The sequence below is a fragment of the Poecilia mexicana genome, unplaced genomic scaffold, assembly GCF_051168715.1.
Source record: "Poecilia mexicana isolate PSO_F unplaced genomic scaffold, ASM5116871v1 scaffold_2, whole genome shotgun sequence".
Taxonomy (NCBI): domain Eukaryota; kingdom Metazoa; phylum Chordata; class Actinopteri; order Cyprinodontiformes; family Poeciliidae; genus Poecilia; species Poecilia mexicana.
Window position 1 is genome coordinate 14,067,374 of NW_028263371.1, and position 12,192 is coordinate 14,079,565.

Below are 12,192 nucleotides of genomic sequence, written 5' to 3' on the forward strand. Positions count from 1 at the left end.
CAGTTAACGTTTGTGAATGTGCGAGCTGTTAGTGTATGTGTGCGAGACAGTTAACGTTTGTGAATGTGCGAGCTGTTAGTGTATGTGTGCGAGACAGTTAACGTTTGTGAATGTGCGAGCTGTTAGTGTATGTGTGCGAGAAAGTTAACGTTTGTGTGTGTGTGACATTTCAGTATTTTTTTTAGTGTGCGTGGCTATTTTTTTGGAGTGTGCGAGAGTTTCTGGTAGTGTGTGAGAGACGAAACGTAATTTTTTGGAGTATGCGAGGCAACTTTTTTGGAGTGTGCGAGAGTTTCTGGTAGTGTGTGAGAGACAAAACGTAATTTTTTTGAGTATGCGAGGCTACTTTTTTTGAGTGTGCGAGAGTTTCTGGTAGTGTGTGAGAGACAAAACGTAATTTTTGGAGTGTGCGAGAGTTTCTGGTAGTGTGTGAGAGACGAAACGTAATTTTTTTGAGTATGCGAGGCAACTTTTTTGGAGTATGCGAGACTTTTTGGTAGTGTGTGAGAGACAAAACGTAATTTTTTTGAGTATGCGAGGCAACTTTTTTGGAGTATGCGAGACTTTTTGGTAGTGTGTGAGAGACAAAACGTAAATTTTGTCCTAAACGGCCCCTCATACCGTATTGCTTCCCCCCGTGTTCGTCCCCCGGTCTAACGGTTCGTCAGTCCGCTGGTCTATTTCCTCCCCTCCATCTTACGTTCGTTCATTCGCCCTCTCCTCCCACTCCAGGCGGCATTTCCCGTATTTTCAAACCCAAAGCGTGACAGGTTAGGTGGCAAGGTGAGTTTAATTAATCTATTAAACTCACTGAAGATGAATACATAAACTAAAAGCTGGATTGTAGACATTTTTTATAAGCATATTTGTGAGCCTGCCTCTTTGTTATTACATTCAATATAATTTCAGATTTTTCTATAACTTTTCTTCTGGTTAACTTAGAAAGTGAGCTATTATTGTTACAGGTTAGTTTTCTAAACTACAAAAAAGCAACTGTTAGGGAAGCTCATATATGAAAAATTGGACTGATATTGATATCTGATAGTAACACCGGTATTATGCCAGATTTACCAATATTTCATTTTATAATTTTTTTTATCCGATTACTCGATTAATCGTAAGAATAATCGATAGATTACTCGATTACTAAAATATTCGTTTACAACAGCCCTAATTCAAAGTTGAATGCTAGTTCCTTACTTTCAGAAGGCAAATTGTAGCTAAAAGACCCGAAAGACGTGTCGTAAAGACTTGAATGATCTGTAGCAAGACTTGTACTCACTGCATGAGACTATTGGACTGCTCATCTGACAAACCGAATATATTTTTATGCATCCACATGTAACCTCTGTTTAATTGCACTAAAATTGATTGATAATAAAACCTCCAGCCAAAGTGAAGATTTGCGAATTCTCCTGTTTTGCGTTTGCGTGTGAACGTTGGAAACCGGAGAACTGTAAACATATGACAGTCTGTGGCAAATTATGTGGCGCTAATGTCACATATGTGACCATTGGCCATGCAGTGGAAGAAAGATGACTTCTACCAGAGAGGTGCTGAATTTTATGTTTGTTCATACACTCTTTACTTTTTACAAGCTCAACTGCTCCGATACGTTTCACACCAGCTGTTGCTCCCTATCGAGGCACAGTGCCGTTCATCCTCCATGTGCTGACATTCTCTTCTGTTTTATTAATTTTATATTCTAACACGGTATTTAAAAGCAATTCCTCCTCTCTGTCTGTCCACATAAATTGTTCTTTTGTCGCCATGTTTAACTCCTAACAGGAAGTCGTGGTTGTTTTGAAGGTTTGTGATTGGCTGACGTAGGTTTTAGCTTTATGCTACGTTGCCTCCTGTGGGTTTGGTATGTTAAAAACAATGCTCAGTGATGTAATTCTGCGGGTTCGCATGGATTCTTAAACCGATCAGACGTGAAGAAGATTATTTTATGGAAACAAGTATCTCTGCTATATGATCTTAATAAGCATGGACTACGCCTCAGTTACCATATGTTTATTGTGTGTTCTGTTTGTTTTTTGGGGAGATTTCCTATTGGCATTCGGTCGGTTGGTGCAAACACACTACCTGTTCCTTTAAAATGAAGCTCTTTGGCAGAAGCATTTAAAGACCTCCATAAAATACAACTTTAAGTATGCAAGAAAGTTAATCAGGGCCAGTAATTTGGCACATTTCATTCACAATCAGGCCAGCTCCCGCTTCCTAGGTAATACCGAGTTTGTTTTCCCTTCTTCCCCAGGAGCCTCCATTAAATGCTCGCGTGTTCTCAGGGATCCAGCCGACCGGAGTGCCGCATCTAGGCAACTACTTAGGCGCTCTGGAAAACTGGGTGGCCCTTCAGAACCAGTACCCCTCGGTGCTCTACAGCATCGTGGACCTGCACTCCATCACTCAGCCTCAGGATCCAGACAAGCTCAGGAACAACATCCTGGACATGGCAGCGAGCTTGCTGGCCTGTGGAATCAACCCAGAGAAGGCGATCCTGTTTCAGCAGTCTCAGGTGGGTGGGAGAGAGTGAGTGATGGCCGCCTGCTGTGGATTGTGCTGCCGCTGTTTTCAGATACCAAAGAGATGGAAAAGTGACTTATGAAAGCTCTTCAGTATCGTCCCCAGGATGATATAGGACCACTGAAATCAGAGTTTGATGGCGTAAATTGCTGCCTCATGCAGTTCTACTGAGTGCAAGTTTCGGACTTGTAACTCATGTTGCTCCTAACTCTGGAACTTAACACACTTAAGTTGTACTTTACAATAAGTAAGACAGAAATTATGTACTATACAGAGTCAAATATGCATTAAGGTTATTTTTACCATTGTGTCTGGACTCCATTGGAATAGAAGGGAAGTATACAGTAGTAGGACAGGAAGGGGGAAGTCTTTGTTCCTTAGTAAACAATATGCATCTGTAGCTAGCTGGCTTGTGTCTCATTTCTAGAAATGGTTTGGGTAACACTTTATTTGAAGGGGTGTTCATAAGAGTGACATGACACTTTCATAAATATGACATAACATCTGTCATGAACATGAAGGAGTAATCATGAATGTTTGACTGTTGTGATGAAGTGTCATTTGGTAGATGACACTTTTACTGCAAAGTTTACTTTTTTAATTGACTTTTAATGAAGCTTTCCATAAAAAGTCTTTACCAAATAATGCTAAGTTGATACTTTTAAAGCGCATTAAAAGTATCAACTTTTCATGGAAATTTGCATTAAAAGTGCCATTATTTACTGAAAGACACTTCCTGACAACAGTCTTAAACATTCATGTTCATGACAGGTGTTATGTCATGTTTATGACAGTGTAGTACCATAAACACTGTCATTGTGCACACCCAGTCAAATAGTGTTTCGTTGGTGGGTTTTAGCTCATGATAAAAAGATCTGAGTGGAATGTTAAAACAGGCACAGGTGCATCAGACTGCTTTAACTCACACCAAACTATGGTTTATAAAAACATGCCGTCCTCCATTCTAGTTGTAGCTGCTGCATCGGATCATTCATATTCACACCTTTCATATCCTTGGGAACCCTTGTTTCACTTTCACCCACATCAGAACGTTATGTAACGTAAAGCTAGTCTGAACCTACACCCCTCTGCAGACTTTTGGCACACAGTTTCTTCTCTGTTTGTATATTTGGTCCAGGAGAAAGCGTTTATTATTGGCTGTCAGCTCTGACGTTGTTGACCCTCCGACATGCCACAACCGCCACAGATATCCGCCGATTGCTACCGATCCTTATCGCCGCCATTTCTGCTGCTAATTTGTGCAGAGCGCCAAACACACAAGCTGCTGAGCCTCACTTTACATAAAGGATCATGTTTGCAGCACTTTGGATTTTAGGTTTACGTTCAGATAAAAAAGAAGACGACGAAAATCAGAACAGCTGTTCTGTTCTCTCGCCCCGACTCTGGATGTGTTTTCTTTTTTTACAACTTTGGAAGTCGGGTACGCATGTGTGTGTTACGTTCAGTCCATCTGTGTTTCTTTACCTCCCCTCCCCACTCCTCTTCCTCCTCCTCCTCCGCCTTTACACACACATCCAGGCCTATTTTTATTCCCGCTTAGCTTCGTGCCACATAACTTGGCAGCGACACGACCCCCGTGTCGAACACGCCTGCTCCACATGTAAAAATACGACGGCCGCCCAAAGAAAATACTCAACTTCATTGAAAAAAAAAAAGAAGTGAGCAGAGCTTGTGTGAGTGAGTAGATGAACTCAAAGAATGTGTGGGTCTGCTGATTAATGGACTTGCTTTTTTTATATATATATATGTTTTGTAGAAGTATTTAGCAGGAAATGGAATGGACTGTGAAAAGGCGGCCAAAAATTCCTGCTTTACGGCCTAAATGATCTGTTTGCGTCGACTGCAAGATGAATTAATCACTTAATCGTTGAAGCTAACTTCCAAGTGTGGTGCACTCTGTCCACGCGCCAAGCTTAATTACCACTCAGTCACTATCATGCTCTTCCTGTGCGGTTATCAACATCTGACCCATCTCTTGTCAGACTGCAGTGGAATCAGCAGACCCACAAATCTTATTTTCTTTTTTGAAGGAAGTGGGATATTTTATGACTCACGCGCCCCTCCAGCATGTTAGCCGGATATTCTGCTGTATGTTCCTGCTGTCTGGTCGGTGATGTCAGGTCGTCCGTTAGGATTTTTCCAGTTACAGGAGACACAAATGATGAGAATTAAACGGAAATTCATAAACCCTAATCAGGAAAAGCAGAGGAACATTCGCGCTCTCTCTCACACACACATCTTCTTTATCACATCAAACCCTGGAGTTCATTCAGCGTTGACGCTCTTAATTGCTCCGCAGTGGATTCCATAGTTGAAGGAATGAAAAGCCTATTTGTGTTTTTCTAATTTAGATTGGAAGAGACGAGAAAAAGGGGGTGAGGGGGAAACTCTAAAAGCTAAATTGTGCAAGTTCGTAGACAGACGGGAGTGTCAACAAACGGAATCTAAAGTATTTTCTATCATCTCTGTGACTTTGCATTAACATATCCACAAATACTGCAGCCTTCAACTTAAACATGTGATCAAAATGAATAAACTAAAATACTATGGGATTATTTTAAAGTGTCTGAACAGATACATTCAACAGATATTTCAAACACTTATGCCTGTCACTATAACTAATTTTACTGGGCAATAAATTGTTCCAGAAATTATTGCTATAAACAACAATAATGTCCTTTTGAGGCAATTTTCAAATATAGATAGTAAGATAATGATATAAAAAGGCAAGTTCGCCCTCACTAATTAACTTTAATTTTGTACAGTACACTCAACACTGGAACTGGAAAATATTTTAAATATCCAAAATAAAACACAACAACCAGAAATGATAAACAAAAAGACATTAAAAATCTGCACACAACCAAAAACCATACATAAAATTGATTGTGAAGCCTCTGTAAACAAAATTGCATTTCAAAAAATATTAATCATCGGAATGGAAATTCTGGAGCTTATTTTTAATTAATTAATTGCTTATTGTGACAGGCTAAATAACTTTATTTTTTCCTAATTTTTAAAGATAGTTGAGATTCTTTATTTTAAAATCATTCATAATGAAGAAAAAACTAAAATCTCTTTATTCAAAGTGGCATAGTAGAACTATAAGTGGTTAGTTAAACCTTGAAATTAGTAGTAGAAAAATTAAAAATAGCGCTGCAAACATCTGCAGACAGTAAATATTACATTTTTAAATCTATTTGACAGTAATTTCAGTATTTCTGGATTATTTGTTATATATTTTTTCATTGATGTAAATATTTCATACTTTGTTTTATAGTGAAATTCACATTTAATATTTTTGGATTGTTGATTCTTTAGGCTCTTAAAAGTTTGTTAAAAGCAAAATAACTGCTTATTTAGCTGTTGCTGAAAGAAAAGTTAACACTTCAATTTTAAAACATTACAGATTTTTTTCATACTGTTATTTTAGTAAAATGCATATAATATGTTGTGAAAATACTAAAATAATTTATTGAATTCTGCACTAGAAGATGGCCTTTTATTATAATTCCTCATTGTTTATCAGGGAATTTCACGTTTAAGTTTAAACGTGGCCGGTTGGTGAACACAGGTGTGACGAACTGCACCTGTTTTAGGGAGGATGGTGGTGAACTCCGGAGTGCAGTACTCTCCCTGTCCACCTGGAGGCAGTATAATGACCCGCATTTTCCTCTGCTTCCTTCGGCAGAAGGGTTTTCATCTGGTTCATTTGTCTGTTTGCTTTCTTCCCTCCCCCTCTTTCTGGAAAAAAAGAGAAGAAGTCAGTTTTCAAAGTGTGTGTTTTTTTGTGATTATTTATTACACTGCAAGAAAATAAAATGAGCGTAAAATGAAACGGCTTTTCAATGGATGAGTGTGAGTTCTTATACTTAGGGGGGAAAAAATCAGGGTTTGCATCACTCAGTAGTTTTAGTTTTAGTTTTAAGTATTCCTAACTCATATCAATAATGATAATATCATAAATCAGGCATCCGTAGAAAATATTCTGTATTAGAGCTAAACGAATTCTGACCGTTTTTGTGGGTGAGTGTGTGTAAGGTGTGTGTCCCTCCAACCTCCCCGCAGGTGTCTGAGCACGCCGAGTTCTGCTGGATCCTCGGCTGCCTGACCAGCATGCCCCGGCTACGCCACCTACCCCAGTGGAAGGTTAGTGCCCCCTGCTATACACACACACGTTTGCATGGGTATCTTTGTGGGGACTTTCTATTGAATTCCATTCATTTCTACAGCCTAACCCTTATCCTTACCCTTATCCTAACTCTAACCAAAACTTAATTCACACTTTAGTCCTAATTCTGATCCCTGATCCAAAAACAACATCTCCCCTTGTGGGGACCAGGCTTCGGTCCCCACAAGGAGCAGTGGGTCCCCACAATGTGTGTCAGGAAAATGGTCCCCATAAGGTATTATAAACAAACACACACACACACACACACACACACACAGAGCTCAGTGTAAAAAGCAGGTAAATCAGTTTTGAAATGTTCAGATTTAAATTCTTACATGTTTTTTAGTTGTATTAATAACACAGAAACACCTTTTATGTTTCTTTTTTAAAAAGATTCCCATAGAAATTTTGTGTTTCCATATTTTGCTCACTTTAAAAAAAATACATTTTATGTATAGTTTTTTTCATCCCATTTTTAAAAATTAAAACAATCGTAAGATAGCAGACGAGTGGTCTGTTGAGAACAATGGAGCTCATAAAACAATGAGCTGTTTTATTCTGGCTCATCATCAGCCTCTGTCCCAACAGCACAAAGCCAACATCTAAAATTTAAAAAAATTTAAAATTAAAAAACAACTTGGCATTTTTTACAGACCACATAGTGGTGTGAAAAATGTAGCTAAAAGTAGAAACTCAATTAAATTTATTATAGTGTTATTTAATAGTTAGCCTTTGAAAGGCAAACACAATATTTAGCCTTTCAGCAGCAATAAAGTCGGCTTGAAAACGCCCAACTCCCTCCACTTTCAGACGCAACATTTCACCTCACTAGTACCTGAAGCTGTTAAATATAAACATAGGTCACCAGAGCCACAAGCTTTTATAACTCAACAGTAGTTATACGTTTATTTGTAGCTGTTTTAAAAAAATACTAAAAAAGAAAAAGAAAGTTCTTGACTATGACTTTTAGACTGAAAATGCTACAACAGAAATGACTTTACATCACAAACCCACAATAAGTTGCATAGTTTGTCTTTTTTTTATGACAGGACGTAGGAAGAACCCTCCACCAGGCAAGCTGTTATTTGTATCTAAATATAGTTTTATAACTTCAGATGCATATTTTGCGTCTGCAGTGGGATCTCCCTCCAGATCCACGTCTCGGCTTGTGGCTGCCCCTTTTTTTAATTTCCTGTTTTCCCTCCTGTCTGTTGTCTGCTTTATTCTGGCGTTGTTGTTTTTGTAATCATAACTGCAGTCACGTCCCAGACCTCGTATATTCCTAAAGCAGCCGCTGCCTCCCTGCACCTCTTGCTAGATGACTTAATGCAGATGACTAGGCGTTGATGAGTCGTTAAAAGTGAAAATGGCTCTTTGTGGATTGGAATAAGTGAAAGAAAACCCACTTGTTTTCTCATCGTGTTTCCCCCCCCCCTTCTCTCTCTCAAACTGTGATGAAGATGAAGAGCAAGCAGAAGAACGAGGGCAGCGTTGGGCTCTACATCTACCCCGTCCTGCAGGCCGCTGACATCCTGCTCTACAAGTGAGATTTGCCTTCTCGTCAGATTCTCTGTTGGTCACTTTAGCGCCAGGGTTTCACTGCACATGTGTCAGATTGTGATTCTGCTATTTACTACGGAACAGGATTAGTGCCGCTGGAAACAAAATAATAATTCTGATGTTTGGTTTTTTTTTTATCTCATAATTCTGACTTTAATCCCAGAATTCAGTTTTTTTTTTCATGGAATTCTAAGATAAAAGTCAGAAATATGAGGGGGAAAAGTCAGAATTCTAGAAAAATGCCAGAATGACTTACTTTAATCTTCTCACTGTAATCTCAAAATTCTGCTATTTCTCAGAATTCTGAGTCGAATCTCAGAACTGACTTTTGTATCTCTGAATTATAAGATTAAAGTTAGAATTGTAGAAAAAACATCCGAATGACTTAATTTAATCTCAGAGTTCTGACTGTAATCTGAGTTCACTGGATTCTAGGGCTGTTGTAAACGAATATTTTAGTAATCGAGTAATCTATCGATTATTCTTACGATTAATCGAGTAATCGGATAAAAAAATAAAATAAAATGAAATATTGGTAAATCTGGCATAATACCGGTGTTACTATCAGATATCAATATCAGTCCAATTTTTCATATTTGAGCATCCCTAACAGTTGCTTTTTTGTAGTTTAGAAAACTAACCTGTAACAATAATAGCTCACTTTCTAAGTTAACCAGAAGAAAAGTTATAGAAAAATCTGAAATTATATTGAATTTAATAACAAAGAGGCAGGCTCACAAATATGCTTATAAAAAATGTCTACAATCCAGCTTTTAGTTTATGTATTCATCTTCAGTGAGTTTAATAGATTAATTAAACTCACCTTGCCACCTAACCTGTCACGCTTTGGGTTTGAAAATACGGGAAATGCCGCCTGGAGTGGGAGGAGAGGGCGAATGAACGAACGTAAGATGGGGTGGAGGGGAGGAAATAGACCAGCGGACTGACGAACCGTTAGACCGGGGGACGAACACGGGGGGAAGCAATACGGGATATTTACGACACCTTCACTGGTCACACTCAGAAACTCATCTACCAGCCATGTACGATGCGCTCCGCCACCCGTTTCTTCAGACCGGGATATGAAATTTATTGTGCGGTTCGTCGGTAAAGCTACATTTACACGTTAAGCATCAGCTACTCAGCCGCCCGCCCTGTTCAGGCTATCCGCTCACCTCAGCGCTCTTCCCGCCGTTCGCTTTCAACCAGCAGCCCCGGAGGAGAAATGCTGCCGTACTCCAGGCATTCCCCAGTCATTTTAAGGATGCTTATTGGTTCCCCAAAAACGATAAAAAGTCGGGCATTATCATCAATCAATAAAATCCCCACGGGCCAATCTTGAAGATTGGACTTTATGCCGCTGAGACTTAGCTTTTGTCAACAACTCAGAGGCGGAAGTGAGAGCTCCGCGCAACGCAAATGAAGTCCCGGCCGGAACACGGTGCGCTAACTAATAAAACATAAATTAACGAAGCTTCGAGGCAGATAAATTTTCCTCGAGGAATTTTAGTAATCGAGGTACTCGAATCATTCGAGGAATCGTTTCAGCCCTACTGGATTCTAAGATTAAAGTCAGAATTATGAGGAAAAAAAGTCAGAGTTCTAGAAAAGCATCAGAATGACTTTCTTTAATCTCAGAATTGACTTTTTTGACTCAGAATTCTAAGATTAAAGTCTAAAGTTCTGAGAAAAAGTCTGAATTCTGAGATTCTGAGACTAAATCCTCTAACGTAATTTACAGTTTATATACTGAAAAATTATCATCAACCATCAGTTAAACCTGAGCATTCACTTCTGTTAAAAAGTGCATTTTAAAATCCATTAATTGATTGATTTTTTTCAGTGTGTTCTTGCTCACACAGCATGAAGTCGCACCATCCAGTTAGCAGCCTGTACATAGTTGCTGAAAGCAGAGTTTGTAAATGTTCTCTTTGCTACAGCACACACACATCTGCAGCCGTCCTGTGCTCAAAGCAGACTTATTCTTGTAATATTTGAAAGCCAAAACATCTGCCTGCGTTTCATCTCCAGTGGGGAAAATTGCCTAAAAGAAGGACTTAATAGAAAAAGTTTGAATCTCAAAATAGAATCTGTAAAATGACTAAAATGAGAATTTTTAGAAGTGCATATTTTTTGTATTTTGTCTCTAAACAAGACTTTTAGCAGCCATCCTAAAGGAGTTTGATTTTTTCACTTATAGATTAGTTGGTTTTTAATTAAATGTCCCAGATGTTCTTATTGGTAATAATTATGCAGCTGAAAGTAATTTAGACCAAAATTCTATGAACAGAATATTTTTGATGTTGGAACGGAGCAACATAAAATCCTGTGAGATGGAGGGAGGCATTCCCAGCAGTATCCATGGAAACACAGCGTTAATGTTTCCACATAATTCAAACGCAGCAGCACTTAAACCGACGTAACGGCCTAGTTCAAACCTCCTTCCTAGAGAAGCAGGAACACTTTGGTGCATGTGGGAAGAATCCAAACCTAGAGTAGTAAAGAGTTGTCTTTGACTCACACGTGTGAGATAAATCTAGATTTATTGCCAATTGACGACACCAAACCTAATATAACTGAGTTAAATGTTATTTAAACTCCCAGCAAATTTAAATCTAAAATTATCTTCAAGAAATTTGTTTCTGACTAGAAATGAAAAGATTAAGGAAGATCATCATCTGATGTAAACAAATTATCTTTGTCTAACAAAATATATATTTTTTCTCAATAATTTATCAGATTCAAATTGTAACTCTATATATTATTAACGTTATTATCGGTCAACTGAATCATGCTAGAATGTGAATAATCTTTTATAGGTTTTCACCATTAAGTTAGACTCGGCCCTTCTTTTCAAATCAATGGGCGTTTTGAATGGGGGACGCTCAGGGCTCATTCATACACCGTCTGGCCTTTGGACACCCAAGGATGACCTGGAGGGCGTCGCTAGGCAACGGGATGTCTGGGGAAGCAGCAAGATTGAGCAAAACCTCTGTGCACAACTTTAAAAACTTTCATGGATTCGCCCTCAGGTCCACACACGTCCCCGTCGGAGAGGACCAGGTCCAGCATCTGGAGCTGGCTCAGGATCTCGCCCGGATCTTCAACCTGCATTACGGAGAGCTGTTCCCCGAGCCGCACGCGCTGCTGAGTAAGAGCAACACACACACACACAGACACACACACACACACACACACAGAGTAAAGGAGCACATTAGCACTTCATATTTAATCTTTTTATGCATTTAATAAAAAACAAACATAAAACGTTCTGTCCATTTACAGGATTTGATCGTTTTTCTGAAGGGAAGTTCGTTTCAGTACTTTTTTTTTTCTTTCTTTTGTAAATGTATTAGAAAATTAACAACAAATATTTAAACTAGTCTCTTCTGCAGGTCTGCATTTTCTAGGTCTTCTCAAGAAGCCAACCTTTGATGCAACACAGGTTGTTTTGAAACAGGGTGTCTGTGCAAACTTAAACAATACACTTAAATTCATGTATCTAACAGTAAGGCCTTAAAATGTCTTCAATTTATTAAAGAAAGTGTGAGTTGGCCCAATCACAGAGCTGAAATCTTGTTGTGGCTATTGTAAGTTTTTATTTTACTACGGGACTTTTATATCAGGCAAAAGTTTAAGTCGCACACAGACATCGTGTTCACAGCCTTGTGTGTGCCGAGGCGGCTAACAAGCTGCTAACATTTTCTAGCTAGCACGTTTTAGCAGTTTGTTAAAACTGCTTGTTACCAGTAACAAGCTGGTTAGCTTTGTTACCTAGCTAGCTAATACTAGCCATGTAGCTAGCAAGAGTTATCGGCATGTTACTTGGCTAGTATTAGCAACTTTTTACCTAAAAAAAAAATCTAGCTAACTAGCTACCTTTTCTCTTTTATTAATTATCTCTTTTTTTT

At 38.7% G+C, this 12,192-nt stretch overlaps 1 protein-coding gene across 1 annotated transcript in view; it reads left to right on the forward strand.

The window, feature by feature from the left end:
- The window catches only part of wars2 (tryptophanyl tRNA synthetase 2, mitochondrial), a 32,292-nt gene that overhangs the window by 14,974 nt on the left and 5,126 nt on the right, over positions 1–12,192 (forward strand). Inside the window, exons 2-5 of the mRNA XM_014974094.2 lie at positions 2,261–2,521; positions 6,619–6,699; positions 8,182–8,264; positions 11,314–11,432. Of these exons, the coding sequence (XP_014829580.2) occupies positions 2,261–2,521; positions 6,619–6,699; positions 8,182–8,264; positions 11,314–11,432 (544 nt within the window). The remainder of the gene's footprint in view (positions 1–2,260; positions 2,522–6,618; positions 6,700–8,181; positions 8,265–11,313; positions 11,433–12,192) is intronic.